At 34.6% G+C, this 23,078-nt stretch overlaps 2 protein-coding genes and 2 pseudogenes across 2 annotated transcripts; all 4 read right to left on the minus strand.

The window, feature by feature from the left end:
* Positions 1-205: 205 nt before the first annotated feature.
* LOC114098986 (olfactory receptor 5K16-like) lies at positions 206-825 on the minus strand (annotated as a pseudogene).
* Positions 826-2,635: 1,810 nt separating this feature from the next.
* Positions 2,636-3,607, minus strand: LOC114098987 (olfactory receptor 5K3-like). The gene has a single exon (XM_027943197.2). It carries the CDS (start codon positions 3,605-3,607, stop codon positions 2,636-2,638), a length of 972 nt encoding a protein of 323 aa, XP_027798998.2.
* A 6,538-nt stretch (positions 3,608-10,145) lies between these two features.
* Positions 10,146-10,816, minus strand: LOC114098999 (olfactory receptor 5K16-like; annotated as a pseudogene).
* Positions 10,817-19,843: 9,027 nt separating this feature from the next.
* LOC114098998 (olfactory receptor 5K3-like) lies at positions 19,844-20,827 on the minus strand. Its single transcript, XM_027943208.2, has one exon. It carries the CDS (start codon positions 20,825-20,827, stop codon positions 19,844-19,846), a length of 984 nt encoding a protein of 327 aa, XP_027799009.2.
* Positions 20,828-23,078: the final 2,251 nt, after the last annotated feature.

Genomic DNA, 23,078 nt, shown 5'->3' on the forward strand with positions numbered 1-23,078 from the left:
GATTGCAGACTCACATCAGTTACACATCCATTGATTTACATATTGCCATACTAGTGTCTGTTGTATTCTACTGCCTTCCCCCTACCCCAATTTTTAAAAATTAATCTTTCTCTTTCAAGCTTTTTTAACCCATCATTCCTAAGAATTAGTCATCACTATTCTATTCTCCTCTTCCATGACATCATTATTTAGGACATTTTATCACCTAATTTCTAAGGCTACATATGAGAAGATTCAATAACAAAATCATTATCCTATAAAATACTGTCACTGTTATATCTTTACCCCTTTATTCAAAGAGACAAATATATATGAGATGAAAAATGTAAAATATTAAGACTGAGGGTGAGATGCAAGGGTAGAAAATGTTCTACCCTTCTTATATTTAATTTCAAAAATTGTCAAAATAATGTACAGATAGGAAATCAATACAGTGTAAATGGTAAAGATTTGGATTGGCATTAAAATATATATCACTGTTCCATTAACAAAAGGGTCTATATAGGAGTTTCTATAAAATGGAAAGATATGACTAAAATGTTGATCAATTTGATGAGACTTGCAAAAAGTTAGCCTTAACAGAAGTCCTACATGAATCATAGAATGCAGATTACTAGCTCTGAAAGTTCCTGTATTCATCTGAATGTAGAGTTTCTTTGACATCAGGGTGTGGTACTACAGGGGGCTGTATATGGCCACGTAGCAGTCATAGGCCATTGATGCCAGAAGAAAGCAGTCTGCAGGCTCAGCAAGACAGAGAAAATAAAATTGTTCCATGCATTCATAGAGGGAATCCTTCTGTTCTCAGAAAATATTCTCTAACATTTGGGAGTGATGACACAGGGTCCTCAGGAATCAAATGTGAAATAGTTGATGCAGGAAGAGGCTAGTAGTTCATTTTATTTCCCAATAGTAGCAATTTATAATTTTTTCTTTGAAATGTTTTTCTTTGAAATGTTTCTTTGAAATGTTATTTATACGTGTGTCCTGTCCTTTCTGAGACTATCCTCAAGTTCCACTCTCATCACTTAATGTGTGAATGCTGGTGTTAGTCTCATTCCTTTCTCTCCAATCAATTACCAGATCAGTTTTCTGAAAAATGAAATATATTACCTTGATGTCAGGAAGACATGTGTGATGGTTCTAAATAAATTCAAATTTCTTCAAGCAGCATTTCAGGTTTTTAATGTTCTGATCCTCATCCACCCTTACTACCCAACCAAGAACGTCTCCAACTTTGCCACTTTGTTGGCTCTGTTCCATTGATTACCCCTCTTCCCCCTCCAAGTGACACACTTATTTCCATAAAAATTGGTTCTGGGCATGCTAATTTCTGTTTTGCTCCAATGATCAGATTTTTCCCTTTAAATGTAGTTTATTCTGATGTTTCTTAATAACTAAAGACCTCAGGTAATATAATATCCATTTTCTGAACCATCAAGCATGTAAAGAAAAGGCAGTATTGATTCAAAGTCCATATCCCTGTGATTTAACAAGATGAGCATGGTCAAGTTACTCAGCGTATCAATACATAAGGTTCTCATTGAAAACAGGTGAAATAAAGTAGGCCTAAATTGTTCATAGAAAATATATATGTAATATTTTACTTAGTGTCTAGCAGTTAGTACATTTTAGTAAATTATTTTTCTTGGTATTTGTACTTTTAATTGTTGAGTAAATATTTTTGTTTAGAGAATTAGCATTTAACTACTTTTATGCCAGATTAATACTTGAACAACATCTCTGTCTTTTGTTAATGCTGTGAACATATCAATACTTTTCATTGGAATCAGTTCATGTTTTGGTACTCCAAATGAACAGCAAAACGGGTAATGGTATCAGGAAGAAAAAGCTTGATTTAATTGATATTTTCACTAATTACATTGCCATATGTGGTGGAAATAAAAAGCTACATCAAATATTAATATACATATTGTTTTAAATTACAAGTTGATAAATCACTATGTGTGTGTATATGTATATTATATATATATATATATATATATATATATATATATATATGTATGTATAGATAGATAGATGGATAGATAGATAGTTCTATCTGTTTCAGAGAATTGGAGAGTAAAATTAACTGAGAATTAATTATGAAAATATACTTGGTTAGGTAATAAGTAGTCTGCATGAATATGTATTCAGAAACAATCTCAGGAAAGAACTAATTTAAAATCAAATTCAAACACAATTTACTTCCCACAGATGGAGTTGCTTATGGAAAGATTAACATTTGTCAACCAGAAATAGCCTGTGGTTATAAGATTATATTTTAGGACTCAAGGAATGTGCCAACAGTATTAAATGGAAATGACATATATATACATATAAAATATGACATATGTTATATATATATACATGTGTGTGTGTGTGTGTGTGTGTGTGTGTGTATATATATATATATATATATATATATATATATATATATATATATGTTTTATTATTAGATGGCATTGGATTTTTTAAAAATTGTGATTAATTGGGCTTTGACACTGATAAATAATTATTTAGCCCACTCCTGTTGGATATTACTATCTTAGATTTTCAATTACATTTTAGGATGACCTCTCATTTTCACTTTCCCAGTATATGTAGGATTAGAAAATGTATTATCAAGTTGAAATCAATTTTCCAAGGGAGATGATACTTGTTTCAGAAGGTTACAAAGTTGTCTCTTATTGATAATTCTTTTAATGACATTTGTTACTTCCTTGTTTCTTAGACTATAAATAAAAGGGTTTAATAAAGGAATGACTAGAGTATAAAAAATAGCTACAGGTATATCTTTCTCACCTTCATTGACTGAACTTGGTTGAGCATACATAAAGAGCAGAGAACCATAGAATATTGACACAGAGAGGAAATGGGATGCACAGGTAGATAAAGCTTTTCCTCTTCCTTTTTTGGATTTCATTGTGAATATAGTGAAAAGAATATAAAAATAGGAGATTAAAACAATAGTAATAGTAAAGATAAGAAATGACCCTGCCAAGATAAGTACCATTAATTCATTGATATACGGATCAACACAGGAGAGTCTGTATAATGGAAGAACATCACAAAAGAAGTGATTGATTTGATGAGACCTACAGAAAGTTAACCTCAACAAAAGTCCTACTTCAATCATAGGATGCAGAACTCCACCTATGTAGGCTCCTGTGGTCATCTGAATGCAGAGTTCCATTGACATCATAGTGTGGTACTGCAGTGGTCTGCATATGGCCACAAAGCGGTCATAAGCCATTGCTGCCAGAAGAAAGCAGTCTGTAGTTTCAGCAAGAGAGAGAAAATAAAATTGTGCCATGCATTCATAGAGGGAAATCCTTCTGTCCTCAGAAAAGAAGTTCTGTAACATCTTGGGAGTGATGGCACAGGAACAGCAGGAATCCATGAAAGCCAGGTTGCCCAGGAAGATGTACATTGGTGTGTGAAGATGGCGCTCCATGTAAATCAAGGTCACCAACCCTAGATTCCCCACCATGGTGACCAGATAGATGGCAAAGAACACCACAAACAGAAGAGTCTTCATGTCTGGGTTATCTGTGAATCCCATAAGGACAAATTCAGTTGTCATTGAGTGGTTTTCCTTAGTCATCTCTATCTTGTCTGTTGAAATAGTAATTGTTGAGATATAAGACTCTAATTAAAAGCACAAAATTTCCCAGCGTTTTTATAACAGAAGAGTTTTTCAAGCATCTCTTGCTATTTATAAATTACAACTATATTTACTTCTATAGGTTTTTGTTCTCGTAAATTTTCAATATCTATGATCTCAATCTGTGACTCTCCACATTCACAAGGATGTTGTGACAGGTGAAGTGGAAGTGTTTTATCTTTATGAATTTCTACAATGATAGCATAAGCTTTGGGTACCAATATTTGATAATTGTTTCACAGTAATTCAGTTTCATACTTTTTGAGACCTCTAAAATGAGTTCACAATCATCTTTTTTATAATATATATTTTTTAATTAGAAGAAATTTATATGTTTTCTTAGATGATCAAATGTTTTTAGAAAGCATATTACCCATATGTTACTGTTATATATTAGATATTATGCAAAGGTCACTAGGAGCTAAAGAAGTCACTATTTGTCTCATAGAAAACTGCCATAGAAAGCTAAATAGATAATTGTCCACAGAGTATCAATTTTCATCACTTTCATATTGTTACAACATTTTTCATGAACATTGACTCTATTTCATTAATCTTATTGATTCTTTCTATATATTCAAATTCTTCTTTTTTTTGTAAATCATAGTTAATACTCAATATACTTCATGAAATTTTAAGCAAGTGTCCCAGGACAACCCAATCTCATTTTCTGAATGCAGAGAATGCTTTCTATACCCATATTATCTGTAATTTTTCATGTATAATTTATATTTGCTCTGTTTTTTTACATGTATCTGAACAATTTTCTATTACAATAATTTTGAGACTAGTTGTTACACACATCTCTGCAAGGAACCCTACAATATTATGGAATGAAAGTACAATTAATTTCAAACCTATCTCTGCCCTGTGACCTGGAATGGGTGACATTGTTTTCAGTATCCTCCTAATAAGACTTAGTATGCTCTTTTGTATAACCCTGAGGGTCTCCTTCCATTTCCATGCAATTTCCCTTTTCTCTCCCTTTCCCTCCCACCTCTCATCTCTGTTTAATGTTAATCTTCTTCTCATGCTCTTCGTCCCTACTCTGTTCTTAGTTACTCTCCTTATATCAAAGAAGACATTTGGCATTTGTTTTTTAGGGATTGGCTAGCTTCACTTAGCATAATCTGCTCTAGTGCCATCCATTTCCCTGCAAATTCTATGATTTTGTCATTTTTTAATGCAGAGTAATACTCCATTGTGTATAAATGCCACATTTTTTTAATCCATTCGTCTATTGAAGGGCATCTGGGTTGGTTCCACAGTCTTGTTATTGTGAATTGAGCTGCAAGGGGGAGAAATGAAGGTAAGTAGAGGGGGTAGAGAGAGAAGAGGGGAGGGGAGGGGAGGGGAGGGGGGATAGTAGAGGATAGGAAAGGTAGCAGAACATGACAGTCACTAGTATGGCAATATGTAAATCAATGGATGTGTAATTGATGTGATTCTGCAATCTGTATATGGGCTAAAAATGGGAGTTCATAACCCACTTGAAGCAAAGTGTGAAAGATGATATATCAAGAACTATGTAATGTTTTGAACAACCAACAATAAAAAAAAAAAAGAAATACTTGGTTGTGAGGCAGAAAAAAAAAAAGAGGCATATTTTAAATGTGAAAACTCAAATAGCTAGAAAATAAATTAGTAGAAAAAGATATACCAAGTGAAGTAATTCATAAGAAAGCTAAAGAGGCTATATTAGTGTCAAATAAAATAGACTTCAGGTCAAGAAGTATTATTACAAACAAAAAGAAATATTTTGTAATGATTAATCAAATCAAGAAGGTAAAATAATCCCAAATGCATATGCACCTAATACAGAGCTTCAAATTACATGAAGCAAAAAGCAAGAGAACTGAAAGGGAAAATAGACAAATCTAAATTATAGTTGAAGATTCTGAAACTCCTCTCTCAAAAAAGCAGACTTGTAGAAAAAAATCAGAAGGATATAAATCTGAATGACAGTGTAAATCAGCATAAACTAACTTGTATTTTTTGAAAATCACACTCAACTATGGTAGAACACTTTTTTTTTTCTCCAAATGATAGACTGTTCACCATAACAAACCAAATGTTGCACCACAAATCAAGTTTCTGGATCTTTAAGAGATTAAGATCTTATAGAACATGTTTACTGGTCACAAAGGAATTAAATTAGAAATAAACAACAATAGAACATTTAAACAAACCACAAATATCTGGATATTAAATGAATCATTTCTGGGGCTGGGGATGTGGCTCAAGCGGTAGAGCGCTCGCCTGGCATGCGTGCGGCCCGGGTTCGATCCTCAGCACCACATACAAACGGAGATGTTGTGTCCGCCGAACACTAAAAAATAAATATTAAAATTCTCAAAAAAAAAAAAAAAGACTTAGTGACCTCTTGGTCTCTTCACTTGGAGGAATGTTAACTATGAAGAAAGTTTTACAAGGAAATTCTTTAAATGATAAAGTTAAGAATCTTACATATCTGTTATCTAATTTAATTCTTTTCTACTGTTTTTCTTTTTCCTCAGGAAATTATATGATTGTCTACTGTATTAAAGTAGATAAATGCTAATAAAACCCAAATCATTTAAATGCTTCTTTGTTTTTAATACTTATTAAAAGAGAATCCTTTCCATTTGCTTTAAGAAACTATTTAGTCTTATTACCTATTGATCCATCAGGATACATTAAATGACAAATAAAATCATAAATCCTAAGGTTAAAATGGGTTGTATCTTCATGATTAAAAACATCAAAATGAAGATTGTAAAAATTTGCTTACTCTAAAATTTTAAATATAAACCATATAATCAATTAAATATAAATAACTTTCAGCATACATGTATTTATTTTTCAATGAATTTTTTGGATCTTACCTGCATATTTTAAAATTATATCTTGTAATCAGGAAGTCAGATGAATTACACTTTTCTATTGTACCTCATCCTAGTTTCCATTACCAATTTTGCTAACATCTAAAATAAAAAAGGGGATAAAATATATAAACTATAAAAAAATTATAAATCTTTTAAGGAAGTAAATATTCTTGCTTGCTAGTATTAAAAGTAAAAATAAGTTTGAATATTTGTCTTATCTAGATTTCACCAAGTTTGCTTTATCATCAAGATCTCTGAATTTAGAAATATGTGTGTGTGTGTGTATAATATATATTCTTGCTAAAGCATTTGGGATTAAGAGGAAAAAAAATCTCACAGACTACCTAGTCAGAGTTAATACTTATATCCCTTATACTGCCAAATTATATTTTTCCATCAAATACTAAAGGGATTTTCCTGCAATGACATCAGTGTATTTCTATGGAGATATTAAGTCCTAAAAACATATAAGCCACTTGAAATTCATTAAAAGTGTCTTGTGAGACACTGAGGTAAACATAAGTGACAGTCATTAAGGTCTGATAATCATCTTGCTGGTTTGTATATAACTGATTTATTTTTTACAATTTTTTTCACCGTTCTATCCAGAAAATACAAAACAACAAATAAATTTCTCAGGCTATTTTGGACCTTGTGCAAATGTGGAGTTAATGTGGATTATGAAAAAAATAATTTTGGAGTGGAGACTAGAAGATTTCTCAGTTTCAATGAAAATCATCAGCTTCTTTACTTTGTGACTTGAATTTATGCCCATATCCTCTAATGCACTCCGTGGATATTTGATTTTATTATTGGTCCTGTATACAAATTTCTCTGACTATTTTCTTGTGTTTTGGGTTCTTACCTTTCTTATGATGCTGTTTATATACCACTGGTCACATTCACTAAAATGCATCTGTCAGCACATCTATGAATGATCACTTCATTGCCTTCCTTACTATTGACACATTGACTTAGCCAGAAGAGATTTCTTTGATAAGTCCAATCCTCAATTTCCAGCCCTCTGGCATTTTCTAGTACTCATTATTTGTTAAATGAATTTTAAAAATGATATTTTCCTGCTCATGAATTTATAACAGCACCTCATTGTTTGTCAGACAAAATTTTCCCTATTTGGGGGTTGCAGATACTCTGCAGTCTGTCTGCATCTTTCACCTTGTTTTTGCTCAGCACCTCAGGAAAGGAGGCCATGACCATCATTCCCTGTTCCTTGTGTATCTGCTTCAGTTAATTCGATGGCAGGCTTTTTCTTGCTTAGAGTAACATCTCCCTCTCTTTCCATTTCTATCCTGCTCATCCTCAAGCTCAAACATGAACTCCTCCATGAGAAATTTTTCTGGTCTTTGTAATCAGATTGTCTTTTCTCTTCTTGATTTAATGGTATTTTTCTGTCTTTATACAACAATTTCTACTTAACCAGGTGTGACTTGTATTTCTCTTGATTGTATAGCTCCGTATTAAAGAGAGGTATTATTTTATATTTCTCTAGGCTCTTTGGTAGATACTGAGCTAATTCTTAATAGATATTAATTTCCTTGGTGGTTAAAATATATTAGGGTGCTGGATATAATGATAGTAGAGAGGTCACTGTGTATGAGCAGTGTGTAGATGAAACTTCCTGTATTGGAGACATGGCTTCAGAAAAGGAACTCACAATTTACTTGGAGAGAACAATATATCAGTTTCTAAGTAAAACACAATCCAGGCTGTGAGTCATTGTAAAGTACACATATTATATAGACATAGAGAGGGAAAACTTGGAAGAATGTTTACCTGTAGGAATAAAGAAACATTTCTCAGAAGAAATGTCATTCACACAAACCTTGCAGGATAAATACAATTATAGTAGGCAGAAAACATGAAAAGTATCTCAAGGAACCTCATGACAAAAGCCTGGAAGTTTGAAAGAACAAAGTTAATAAAAAACTGGATAGAAGGTAGGTTCGCTAAAGTGTACACATATGATTTAAAGGGACACTTAGGAGTGAAATAGGGGGAATAGTGAGTTAAAGTGGAAAATGTCCTACTGGGCCCCTTCCCTTTTTAGTCTTCTGTCTCCACCATTTCACTAAAACTTCTTTCTGGCAAGATCACAACCAACTTTAAATGTCATTCCAAACAACATCCAACATCTGATTAATTTCTTCACCAAGCTATAGAATTTGGTAATACTGGAAGTCTCCTCATTTCTTCCTTCTGTGATAATTCTAATGGGCCCAGCTTGTTGTTCCCCATCTTTTACACAAGATCCTATTTTTCCCTTTCCCTTTATGATGCTGTGTTCTATGGGCTCTGTCCTTGCCCTCCATCTTCTTTCATTGCAGAACATTTTCTTGATTATCTATCTCATCTATTTTAGAGTTTCAATGGTCATCTATCTGCTTGTGGCTTCAATAAAAGAGAGGTTGCAAACAACTTGTCTATATACTCGTATCATAAAATTATGTAGAAAATACTTTAATTAGATGCATATTCTTCTTTGAATTAGATGCTCACAGTATACTAAAATATCAGCTATGTTACAGAATATAGAATTATAAAAGAAGATTGTGTGAAAAGTGGTATGAAAATCACATTTTATATATGAAATCTACAACATGTTTTATTACTTGTATACTACAAATACTGAAATAATAGAAATATAATATTTGAAAAAATTGATTATATATGGCTTATTAATGTTGAAATATTAGTTTGTTCAAGGAGATCTTTATTTTACTGTCTAATTTTTATTTTAAAATTTATGTTTAACTGATAAATGCTAAGTTTAAATAGGCACAGTGGACTATGTTGATACATATATATACTGTGTAGATATCAAATCGGAGTAATTACAATGTTGATTTTATTTTACTTTTTTTGTACATGTGATTGAACTCAGGAGCACTTAACCACTGAACCACATCCCAGGTATTTTTTTGTATTTAATTTAGAGACAGGGTCTCACTGAGTTGCTTAGCACCTTACTAAATTGCTATGGCTGGTTTTAAACTTGTGACCCTCCTGTCTCAACCACTGGGATTATAGGCATGCACCACTGTGCCCAGCATCATTTTCATCTTAAACACTTATCATTTCCTTGTGCGGCCAGCCTATGAACTCTTTTCATTTTGAAAAAATTATTATAAGTTGTAGTAACCTATAGTTTCCCATGGTAGTATAGAACACGATATCTTATTCAAACTATCCATGTTTTGATTAATGTTGTGCAATTGTCCTTTGTCCCCTCTCCCTATCATTCCCAGGCTTTAGTTATCACTTCTACTCTCCTCTTCCATGAATGATATAAATTTTTAGGACATTTATCACCTAATTTCTCAGGCTACATTAAAAATATTTAATAACAAAAGTATTAATCTATAAAATACTGCCACTAATATATTTTTATCCCTTTCTTCAAATAGTCAAATATATGTGAAAAGAAAAATGTAGAATATTGAGACTGGGTGTGGGGTGCAATGGTAGAAAATGCTTTACTTGTCCCCTCCTTGTATTTAATTATTTAAAGAATTTAATATTTATTTATTTGTTTGTTTGTTTTGTGCTCTTGAGGATCAGACTTAGGGCCTCACTTGTGCTAGGCAAATGCTCTACTACTGAGCTACAACTCCAGCCCTGTTCTTATATTTAACTTTTAAAATAGTGAAAACAATACAGAAATAGAAAATCAATAAAGTGGAAAAGGTAATGATTTAAATTGTTATGGAAAAATATACATCATTAGTTTATTAATAAAAGGTTCAGTATAAGAGTGTCTATACAATGAAAAGATAACAAAAATTTTGATCAATCTGATGAAACCTGCAGAAAGCCTTAATAGACATTCTACATGAATCACAGACTGCAGATTACTAGGTATGAAGATTTCTGTATTCATCTGAATGCAAAGTTTCATTGACATCATAGTGTAGTACTACAGTGGTCTGCATATGGTCACATAGTGGTCATAAGCCATTGCTGCCAGAAGAAAGCAGTCTGTAGTTTCAGCAAGAGAGAGAAAATAAAAATGTGCCATGCATTCATAGAGGGAAATCCTTCTGTCCTCAGAAAAGAAGTTCTGTAACATCTTGGGAGTGATGGCACAGAAACAGCAGGAATCCATGAGAGCCAGGTTGCCCAAGAAGATGTACATTGATGTGTGAAGACAGCGCTCCAAGTAAATCAAGGCTATCAACCCTAGATTCCCCACCATAGTGACCAGATAAATGGCAGAGCATACCACAAGCAGAAGGGTCTTCATGTCTGGGTGATTTGTGAATCCCATGAATAAAACAACATTTGTTCTTGCTGGAAAGTCGAGCATCTCTGGCAATTAGAGAAATGTAAGTCAAAAGTACTCTTAAGATTTCATCTCACTTCTGTCAGAATGGCAATCATCAAGAACACAGGCAACAATAAATGTTGGCAAGGATGTGGTGAAAAAGGTACATTCATACATTGCTGGTGGGACTGCAAGTTGGTGCAACCATTATGGAAAGCATTATGGAGATTCCTCAGAAAATTGGGAATGGAACCACCATTTGACTCAGCTATCCCACTCCTTGGTTTATACCCAAAGAACTTAAAATGAGCATACTATAGTGACACAATCACATCAATGTTGATAGCAACTCAATTCACAATAGCTAGATTATGGAACCAACCTAGGTGTCCCTCAATAGATAAAGAAAATGTGTTGTATATATATATATATACTAAATGGAATATTATTCAGCTTTAAAGAAGAGTAAAATTGTGGCATTTGCACCCTCTCCCTCTCCCTTACTAGGTTCCAATTAAGGGACCTCTCTCATGGGAGCTCCTATGTGCAGCATCTTGGTCACACTGTGCACCAGTCCTACTGAGATATGTTTTGTGTTGGGCAGTTACTGTGCTGGGTTATCTGCCTCTGAGGAGAAGAGGGAGTTGGAAAATTGGTACTTGGCCAGCTGGAGTTCCACTCTGCGAGCTGGCCCCACCAAAGATGGAGAGGAAGGTGACCCAAGATGAAGGCAGGCCACTTCCAGTGCCAGGAAGTTGGGTCAGGTGGGGGGAACCAGGCGATGGCATTGTGCGATGTGTTCAGAGATGAGCTCTGTGGAGTGCAGTGTTGTGGCTATTGGCTGTCTTCAGAGCCTGTGGGATGTCCCAAGGTGCAGGCAGACTATCATGCATAGGAGACTATGGCAGTAGCTGCCAAGTTGCAAAATGGAGGTGACTAGGGGATCCCCACATTGGTAGATGGGGGTCCACAGGGGAGTGGGGGCTGGAGGTCCTGAGGGTGGGTAGCAGCTGAGTGTCCTGTGTGGCAGCAGAGCAGCATCTGGGAGTTCTGTGCCAGTGTTGATGCAGTGATCTAACTAAGGCCCCTGGGGAGCCCTGTGTGGATTAGTAGTTGGGAGTTGGGTGTTGGCAGCTGGGAGTCCTGTTCTAACTCTGAGGCCCCGAACCCTGCTGTGAGCATAATGCTGGTGATTTCTACATGAGAGCATCTGTGTAGGGATCCTCTATCACTCTCAGAGAAGCAGTATTCCAGCTACTTGAGACCTGGGTCTTAAAGCAACACAGAATGCTGCTTCCCTCTGGCCTGCCATCTTGGATCACCTAAAAGACCCTTTCTTATGCTAACATTCTCTCCAATAATTTAAAATAAAATTATATTGCCCTATGGGATCAATGTATTGTTTAAAAATTTAGTGGTTCTTTTGACCATTTAAATGACTAAATGCTCAGAATCTCCAAGTTTTATTAAAATTTTCTCTACCTATTTATCAGTTCCTAGTTAATGTCACGTGGTGATATTTTCATGAAAACTCTATTTATCCTTTAAGACAGGTAAGAACATAAATTATCTTTGAATACCTTAATAAGTTAAAACTGTTTTATATTAATTTTAACACATTCTGGATTTTAGTCCTATCTTGTATGCCAGATTTCCATAGGAATCATTTCTCTTTTTTAACATTTATTTATTTTAATTGGGTATATATGACAGCAGAATTCATTTTGATTCATCGTACACAATTGCAACATAACTTTTCATTTCTTTGGTTGCACATGATGTAGCATCTGACCATATGTGCAGTCATACAAGTACCTACAGTAATGATATCCATCTCATTCCACCATCTTTCCTGCCCCCATACCCCTCCCCTTCACTCTCCTCCCTCATCTTTGCCCAATAAAATTCCTCCATTTTTCCCATGCCTCTTCATTATGGATTAACATCCATTTATTAGAGAGAATATTTAACCTTTGGCTTTTTGAGATTAGCTTACTTCGTTTAGCATAATATTCTCCAATTGTATCCATTTACCTGCAAATGCCATGATTTTTATTCTCCTTTAATTGTGAGTAATATTTCATTGTGTATATATACCACAGTTTCTTTATCAATTGGTCTATTGAAGGGTGTCTACGTTGGTTCCACAGTTTAGCTATTGCAAATTGACCTGCTATAAACCCTGATGTGGCTGCGTTAATATAGTATGCTGGCTTTAAGTTCTTTGGGTATAGACTGAGAAGTGGGATAGCTGGGTCAAATGGTGGTTCCATTCCAAGTTTTCTAAGGAATTTCCATACTGCTTTCCAGATTGGTTGCACCAATTTGCAATCTCACCAGCAATGTATGAGTGTGCCTTTTCTCTCACATCCTGACCAACACTTATTGTTGCTTGTATTATTGATGACTGCCATTTTGACTGGAGTGAGATGAAATCTTAGAGTAGTTTTCTTTTGCATTTATCTAATTACTAGAGATGTTGAACATTTTTTTTTTCATATTTATGTTGACTGATTATATATCTTCTTCTGAGTAGTGTCTGTTCAGCTTCTTAGCCCATTAATTCATTGAGTTGCTTGTTTTTTGGGTGTTAAGTTTTTGAGTTCTTTATATATCTTGGAGATTAGTACTCTATCTGATGTGTGTGTGGCAAAAATTTGCTCCATACTGTAGGCTCTTCTTTCACCTCATTGATTGTTTCTTTTGCTGAGAAGCTTTTTAGTTTGAATCTATCCAATTCATTGATTCTTGATTTTATTTCTTGCGCTTTTGAAGTCTTGTTAAGGAAGTTGAGTCCTAATCTGACATGATAAAGATTTGGGCCTAGTATTTCTATACATCAGTGATGAATCCTCAGAAAGAGAAATTAGGAAAACTACTCCATTCACAATTGCTTCAAAGAAATGAAATAAAATAAAATACTTGGGAATCAACTTAACAAAAGAAGTGAAAGATATCTACAATGAAAACTACAGAATACTATAGAAAAAAATTGAAGAACACCTTAGAAGATGGAAAGATCTCCCATGCTTTTAGATAGGTGTGGTGAGCCGCTTCTGCCGTTTCTGCAGACTATGGTCGCCATTATAAGATGGCGCTGGCTCCGCTGTGGTCTGTGACAAACAACTCCTTATTTGGGAGAGTTGGCACATGATTTTTCACCACCCTATGAGAAAGCTCCACGTGGCAGCTTTGCATTGGGGCTTGAGATGCTTTATTAAGGCTGGGAGGGGCATCTGAGGGAAGAAGAAGAAATATCAAGGACCTGAATAAACTGCTGAAAGAAGATTCCTGAGTTGCGTCTTCCTTGCGGGCAAGGGGTCGCGGCAAGTGGTGCCGAAACCCGGGAACCAGAACTTTCAGCAGTCAGGGGTGGTGCACCGGTTAGTCCCAGGTAAGTGGGATCCGCGACCAAAGCGGGGTTAGTCCCAAGTAAGTGGGATCCGCGACCAAAGCGGGGCAGCTCCTCTGTAAAGAAAGAGAGAGCATTACATTTTATTGCAGCTGCACTGTGTACTTTCGCTTCTACTTTCACTTTTGTTTTCTGTGTTTCTTTTGTTGTGTCATTTCGCTTTTGTTTTTTGTGCTTCTTTTGTTGTTGTGTCATGGGTGCCGCATCTTCAAGTCCGCTTCTCCTGGCCCTAGATGGCCTGTTACGTTCCAAGGGCCTGGAAGTGAAACATAGTACTTTACAGAGAGCCAAAAGCTGGCTGGCTAATGTTTCTGGCACTGTTAGGGAGAGTGAACGAGGTAATAGACTTACATCTGTTTCGTTCAACTCTTTGCTATATAATGCCACATTGCCCCCTGCAATGGTCTGCGTCCAATCCCCGTTCTTGCTCCTTTTGGCTAATGACACCTCGTCGGGGATGCTGGATTGTTCTAGTGTTACCTGTCGCTTATCTGAGTGTTGGAATGGTTCTTGGACTGTAGCAGTGGTTATGAAAATTCCAACTTTTGTCCCAATCCCAGTCACTGCGGACCCAGATAAATTCCCCATTGTTGAGCTACTTAGAGTCCACAGGGATTTTGGAATTACAGCAGCTATAGTGACAGCTGGGGCAGTGTCTGCTGCCGCAGCGGTTACGGCCGGAGTGGCCATGGCCAGTCAAGTACAAACTGCTGCCACCATTAATCAAGTTGTTCAACAAACTTCCACCATACTTGAATCCCAAAATACAATTAATCAACATATTTTGTCAGGGATTTTAGCTGCCAACCAAAGAATAGATTTACTCCAAGCTCAGGTAGAAGAATTGGCCGACTTGGTGCTTTTGGCTTGTGTTGATCAACGTGCACATTTATGTATAACCTCTGTCAGATTTAATGATTCCAGGAATGCCTCCCGCATCATTAGCGAATATTTGGCCGGAAATTGGTCCATGGCAGCGGAAGACATGATCCAGTCTCAACTAACCCAGATAGCTGTCTTGAACAGTACCCGTGTCGATCCCGTGACTTTGGGTCAATTCACCGATTGGATATCTTCTGCTTTTTCCTTCTTCAAAGAGTGGGTGGGGGTAGGCATTTTTGGTGCAATGTGTTGCTTCGGTATGTTCCTCTGTTTGTGGTTTCTCTGTCGCCTTAAGGCCCGCAGTGCTCACGATAAGGCTATGATCATACAAGCTCTTGCAGCTTTAGAAAATGGCAACTCACCTCAAGTCTGGCTTGCGCATCTTAAGCAGTAAACCTTTGACATGGTCGTTACACCCCAAGTTATTATAACATTGCACTGGGATCGACATGACTTTCCTTGTTATTCTCTTAGTGTTGGAAAGCCCTTGCACTCTGCCGGTTTTACTGCCATTGCACGCAGATGGGTTTCCACACTAGTGCTTTTCTATCATCTTGAAGTCCGTGCCTTTCTTTCAGGGTGCTGTCAACTTGTTTGTCATTATAAACAGCCACAGTTCAGCCTCAGCTATCCCCCTTCGTCCACCATCGTCACGATACAGGATGCGAGGCAAGGCACTGCACTTGAGTGATCCTTGACGTGGACCTCAAGGAGAGCATGTCCTATTGCATGCGGGTTAGACGCGTCCACGCCCCGCCCCACGAAAAAAGGCGTCGGCTGATATGGCCTCAGATCTGGGGAAGGGCCCTCCTTAGGACTGAGTCATACTATGCAGCCACTTCTGCACAGTGGGATAGGACCTCTACTCTTGCCTGTATTGTTTTAAGAAAACAGAAAAGGGGGAACTGTGGTGAGCCGCTTCTGCCGTTTCTGCAGACTATGGTCGCCATTACAAGATGGCGCTGGCTCCGCTGTGGTCTGTGACAAACAACTCCTTATTTGGGAGAGTTGGCACATGATTTTTCACCACCCTATGAGAAAGCTCCACGTGGCAGCTTTGCATTGGGGCTTGAGATGCTTTATTAAGGCTGGGAGGGGCATCCGAGGGAAGAAGAAGAAATATCAAGGACCTGAATAAACTGCTGAAAGAAGATTCCTGAGTTGCGTCTTCCTTGCGGGCAAGGGGTCGCGGCAGATAGGCAAAATTAATGTTGTCCAAATGGCCATACTACCCAAAGTGCTATACAGATTCAATGTGATTCCAATTAAAATCCCAATATCAGTCCTTAAAGAAATAGAAAAAGCAATCATGAAATTCATATGGAAAAATAAGAGACCCAGAATAGCCAAAGCACTCCTTAGCAAGAAGAGTGAAACAGGAGGCATCACAATACCAGAATAAACTATACTACAGAGCAATATTAACAAAAACAGCATGGTATTGGCTCCAAAATAGACTGGTAGAACAATAATTCAGAATAGAGGACACAGAGAAACACCCACATAAATACAGTTATCTCATACTGAACAAAGGTGCCAAAAACATATATTGGAAAAAAGATAGCCTCTTCAACAAATGGTACTGGGAGAACTGGAAATCCATATGCAGCAAAATGAAACTAAACCTTTATCTCTCATCATACACAAAACTCAACTCAAAGTGGATCAAGGACCTAGGAATTAGACCAGAGACCCTGCACCTATTAGGGAATTATTTCTCTTAATTATGCATTTGTCATAATATTTTTCCTAGATTTAAGTGTCCTTTGTTGCATATTTAACATTATGAAACTTGTTGAGAAAGTCTCCATTAATGGTGTGCACCTCATTCATGATAAATACCCAGTCTTATACACTTTCAAAGTTCTCTAATGTCTACATTTTTTTCAGTCCAATGGAGATTCTTCATTAATTTTATAATTTAGATTCATAAACTCATTTACTCCTGGAAATCTGCTATATATTTATTATAGTTCAGTGCTCACAGAAATTTGCTCTATATTTATTATCACTTGGCAATCATATTTCAGGTACAGAAACGACATGGGTTTTAAAGAATGGTAAAATTATATTTCTTATCTCCCAGAAATCAGCATAAGTCTTTAGCTTCAAAAATGTTTCAAATATTAATTTTGGATACAAGTCTACAATAGTTGTTCAAAATATAAATTGTTTTAAAAAAATTTTGGTTAGTATTTCTCTAATTCTTATTCTTATCTGAAGTATATTTAATATATGATACTTCTATTCATTCATATAATATGGTAAGGTTGTCTGTAATTTTACCACTAGAGATTAATTATAATCTATGAGAAAAATAAATTGTCTATTATATTTTAGGTCTATTACTCTGATAAAATACCCCTCAGAATATTTGTAAAAATATGAAATAACTACTTTTGTCATTATTTTAACAACACTTATTGGCAAATAAACTGAAAATATTCATGTGAATTCTGGAAAATAGGTTGAATTTTCAGTAATTATAATTTTATTAGGAGATATTACATCAGAAAATAATAAGTAAAAAATAATTTTCTCTTTCCAAATGCAATGTATTATTCTGATTCATAAATGACTTCACCATAAAACCCATAATTATTTTACAGGGTCCATTATAGACTTGCTTGCATATTGGGTGATAAAATTGTTACTTTTGAACTCTGAATACTCTGAATGAGCCACTTACTGAGTGTCGTTAGTTCTTTCCATAGTGTCTTCAATTTAGTGATGATCTAAAAAAAGTGGATAACATTCAAAGCATTAAAAATTACTGAAGTATTTTAAAGAAATATATTCACATTTTTATTAAAAATAAATTAGAAAATCCTTCTTTCACTGAGTTCACTATTTCCCACCTTATAATAGCTTATTGGACATGTGAAACTCTGTTTTTTTGAAAATTAATATGAAAAATTTTGTCTTTACAACATTAGGGAATAAATTATTAAAATCTAAAATAACCTCCGTACCCATATGTCGGTGACAATAATTATGTTAGCTTTAGAGCACAGTTAAAAGTTGTCTATTGATTATAAAGAAATATCATTGAGATTAACCTCAGGGTAAATCTTTACTGATTCCTAATCTAAGATGCATGGTTCCTAAAACACCAGTACCCAAACAAAATTAGTTAAATAGGGATGTATGTTGAGATTCTGAATTAAATCAAATGGTCGTAAATAAAGTCTATTTAAGGACTATCTTGATTAGTTGTACACTTAAATCTCTTTTGTATCAAATCTTGTTTACATAAGGACTATAATGGTTAGGAGAAAAGATTCATACTAATGATTTGAAATTCAAGTTAAAGAGAGATTTGAATAACGAATTGGATTTCTGAAGAATGTAGTGTGATCAACCAATGCTACTTTCCTTCTTCTTCTTTTTCTTTTTTTACTTATTGCAATGAATCTGACCAAATTCTATAAAATACTTCTCTGAAACTCTGCTATTACATTTCTTTATTTAACCTATGCATCACAAGACAACTAGGGAAATAAACCATTTATTCAAGTATGACTGGCATATAAATGTTTATTGTACACAACTCCATGATTTGGAGATAAGTATATTTCCATGAAACTCTCATCAAACAAAATTGATACATGTATTCAAATATGACACAATATCACAGTATCATGTACAATTTTTATGTTTTTATATATTAGTTAAATATCCAGGATATATACAGAACTCAAAAAAACTTAACACCAAAAATCAAATAATCCAGATAACAAATGGGAAAAGGAACTAAACAGACATTTCTCAAAAGAAGAAATACAAATGGCCAACAAATACATGAAAAAAAATGTTTAGCATTCCTAACAAATCAAAATTATACTTAGATTTCATCTCTCTTTATTCAGAATGGAATAACCAAGAATACTAATAGAAATAAATGCTCTCAAGAATGTTGGGAAAATGTACACTCAAACATTGTGAGTGGGACTGCAAATTGGTATAACCACTTATGGAAAGCAGTATGAAAATTCCTCAAAAGATAGGAATGAAATCACCATATGACTCACTCCTTCATATTCTCCCCCAAGAATTAAAATCAGCATTTTATAGTGACATAGACACATTAATATTTATATCACAATACTAAATATTAACTCACAATAGCCAAGTTATGAAACCAACCCAGGAACCAAACAACAGATGAATGGATCGAGAAAATATAGTATATGTACAACATGAAATTTTACTCTGCCATAAAAAATAAATAAATTTATGACACATGCTGGTAAAAGGATGGAACAGAAGAACATCAATTCTAAGTGAAATAAACCAGACTCAGAAAGCAAGGGTCAAAAGTTTTCTCTCTTATGGGAAACTAGAGGTCAGTAAGGAGAAAGGCAGGGGCGATTAGATTCTATAAAAATAGAGGGTAGGTCAATTGAGTAAAGTAAGGGGACTAAGGATATAAGTGGAACAGGAAAAGGGAGGAACTGCAGAATGAAATTGACCAAATTACATTAGCTACATATATGAATACACTACAGAGAATGCCATTTTATGCATACCTGTAAAGCACTAATTTATAATAACCAAAAAATAAATAGAAGGAAGACCAGTACAACAGAGAAAGGGGAACAGGTACAGGTCATAGTGGAGGGAAAGAGAAAACACTGGGGACTGAAATAGAGTGAAATATATTCCATTTATGCATAATTATGTCAAATGGAACCCTATTATTATGTAGGTAATTTCACTCAAACACTATTAACATTTTAATAATTTAACATTTTACTCTGAAGTGACTGAGTAAAATTCATTTTACTCTGAAGAGAGTGCCTCTTCATAATTCTTTTCATAACATTTGTTACTTCCTTGTTTCTTAGGCTATAAATGAAAGGATTTAATAAAGGAATGACTAGAGTATAAAAAATGGCAATTGGTTTTTCTGTGTCTCCTTCATTAACCGAACTTGGTCTAATATACATGAAGAGAAGAGAACCATAGAATATCGACACAGAAAGGAAATGGGATGCACAAGTAGATAGGGCTTTGCCTCTTCCCTCTTTAGATTTCATTGTGAATATAGTGAAAAGGATATAGAAATAAGAGACTAGGACAATAGTAATAGTGAAAATTTGAATTGATCCTGCCAAGATAAATACCATCAATTCATTGATGTAAGGATCAACACAGGAGAGTCTGTATAATGGAAGGACATCACAAAAAAAGTGATTGATCTGGTGAGACTCACAGAATACCAACCTAAATAAAAGCCCAACTTCAACCATGGGATGCAAGATTCCAGCTATGAAGGCTCCTGCGGTCATCTGAATGCAGAGTTTCTTTGACATCAGGGTGTGGTACTGCAGTGGTCTGCATATGGCCACATAGCGGTCGTAGGCCATTGCTGCCAGAAGAAAGCAGTCTGTAGTCTCAGCAAAACAGAAAAAATAGAATTGTGCCATGCATTCATAGAGGGAAATCCTTCTGTCCTCAGAAAAGAAGTTCTGTAACATCTTGGGATTGATGGCACAGGAACAGCAGGAATCCATGAGAGCCAGGTTGCCCAGGAAGATGTACATTGGTGTGTGAAGACGGCGCTGCATGTAAATCAAGGCGACCAACCCTAGATTCCCTACTATGGTGACCAGATAGATGGCAAAGAACACCACAAACAGAAGGGCTTTCAGGTCTGAGTTTTCTGTAAGTCCCATGAGGATGAATTCATTTGTACTGGAGTGATTTGCCACAGGCATTCCTGACTTCTTTGCTGAACTATGTTGTAGAGAAATTCAATTGACATCATAAGTAGAAATGTCTAACTCACCCCTCTAATTATCATATGTATCAAGGGTATCATCTTTTCTTCAAATCACCCTATGCTCTCTCCTGAAAATTGTTAGGTCTTGTGAGAATGAATATAGCATGATTTTTGCACACAGGATTTGCCTTGAAATTTCTCATGTACTCATTGTGTGAAAAAGTTCTTTCTACCTAGGTCCGTGGAATGTCTCAAAGTTGGTTTAATTAACTTGACATTTCTGAGTTAAAATATATGTTCTCATGGTAACTTTCTTCTTAGCAAATTAAAAAAAATTGTGTATATTTCTTTATGGAATTGATTCAATATTTTAAAGTAATCGGTCTTTTGATATTTTTAACAACCAATAGGCTAATTATTTAAAGCTGTGCAAAATTACAGTGAGTTTGAGAAACAGTTTCTCTAGCTTATTAAACTTTCTCAGATAATTTTATCTAGGAATATTTTATAAACATTTCTAACTATTTTAATAGAGTAGAAACATAAAAATCTTTAAAATTCTTAATAAATTATAAAATCTTTTTATATTCATTTAAACACATTTTGAATCCTACCCTTATTTTTTTCTACCATTCCTTGTTTATTATCCACTTGTCCTAATATTTTTCTCTAGTTTTATGTGTACTATATGCATATTTAATGTTGTGAGACTTGTTGAGAAAGTCTCCATTCATAGTGTACATATTCTTAATGAATATTATCTTATATGTAGTCTCATGCACTCTCAAATTGTTGTATAGAAACCAATGTCTATATTTTTGTTGAGTCTCATAGAGATTCTACATTTTTGATTATTTAAATTTAGAAACTGAATTACTCCCAATCTGCTATATATTTATTGAATTTCAATGCTCACCTCACTTTACTTTATATTTACTATTACTTGGCAACAATATTTCAAATATAGAAACAACATGGGTTTTAAAGAGTAGTAAGATTGTCTTTCTCCCAGAAATTTCTACAAGTTATTGGGTTCACATATTTTAGATATTAATTTTTGACAAGAGTCTATTATAGTTGTTAAAATTTTCATTGTTTTAAAAACACATTTTGGCTATTTCTTTGCTTCTTATTCTTCTCTATACTGAATTTCATAAACTGTTTTGCTCAAATAATGTGATAAGGTTCTAGAGTTTGATTGCTAGACACTTATAATCAATGAATAAGTTGCCCATTATATTTGAAGTAGACTACACTTTTAAAATATCCCTCAAAATTTTATTATTTTGAACAAAATGTAACAATATAAAATACAGTTCTGTCATTACTTTTTGCAACACATATTGGTAAATATACTGAAAATATTTATGTGTACTTGGGAAAAATAGTTTTTTGTTTTCAAAAATTATCATTTTATTTAGGAGATGTTGTATCACAAAATAATTAGTGAAAACAAATTTTCTCTTCTCCAATTCAAAGTATAATTATTCCTCTGAATCAGAAATGACTTTTAATATATGACTCAGAATTATTTTACCAGGTCCTTTATAGACTTACCTGTAAGTTTGGTGATAAAACTATGGTACTTTTGAACTCAGAATACTCTGAATGAGCCACTTACTGTGTGTCATTTGTTCTTTCCATAATGTCTTCAATTTAGAGACAAATTTTAAAAAATGAATAAAATTCAAATACCATAAAAATTACTAAAGTATTTTAAAGAAATATGTTCAAGTTTATATTATAAATAAATTAGTAATCTATTCTCACACTGAGTTCACTGATGAACATTTTACCATAGTTCTTGGACACCGAATGTTCTACATTTTAGGGAAATCAAGATTTAAAATGTGGTCTTTAAAACATTGGGGAATAAATTATAAAAATCTAGGGAAGTTTTTCTATTCATAGGTCAGAGTAAACAATTAGGTTAGCCTCGGGGTACAGTTAAAGTTGTCCATTGATTCTAAAGGGATTTTATTGGCGCTGACATCAGGGTAATTCTGCACAGATTCTCAGTCTGAGAGGCAAGTTTCCCAAAACACCAGTAGCCAAAGCGACATTAATGAAAAAGGAATAAAGGTTAAGATTCTGGGGTTCAGTCAAATGGCCATCACTAATGTCTGTTTATAGATTGGATCATGATTTTTTGCACATTTAATTCTTTCTTTGTGTTTTTTTTCACTCTCTCTTTCTCAAATCTTATTTACATGAAAACTATAATGGGCAGAAAAACGATTTGTACT

The sequence above is a fragment of the Marmota flaviventris genome, chromosome 8, assembly GCF_047511675.1.
Source record: "Marmota flaviventris isolate mMarFla1 chromosome 8, mMarFla1.hap1, whole genome shotgun sequence".
NCBI classification, from domain to species: domain Eukaryota; kingdom Metazoa; phylum Chordata; class Mammalia; order Rodentia; family Sciuridae; genus Marmota; species Marmota flaviventris.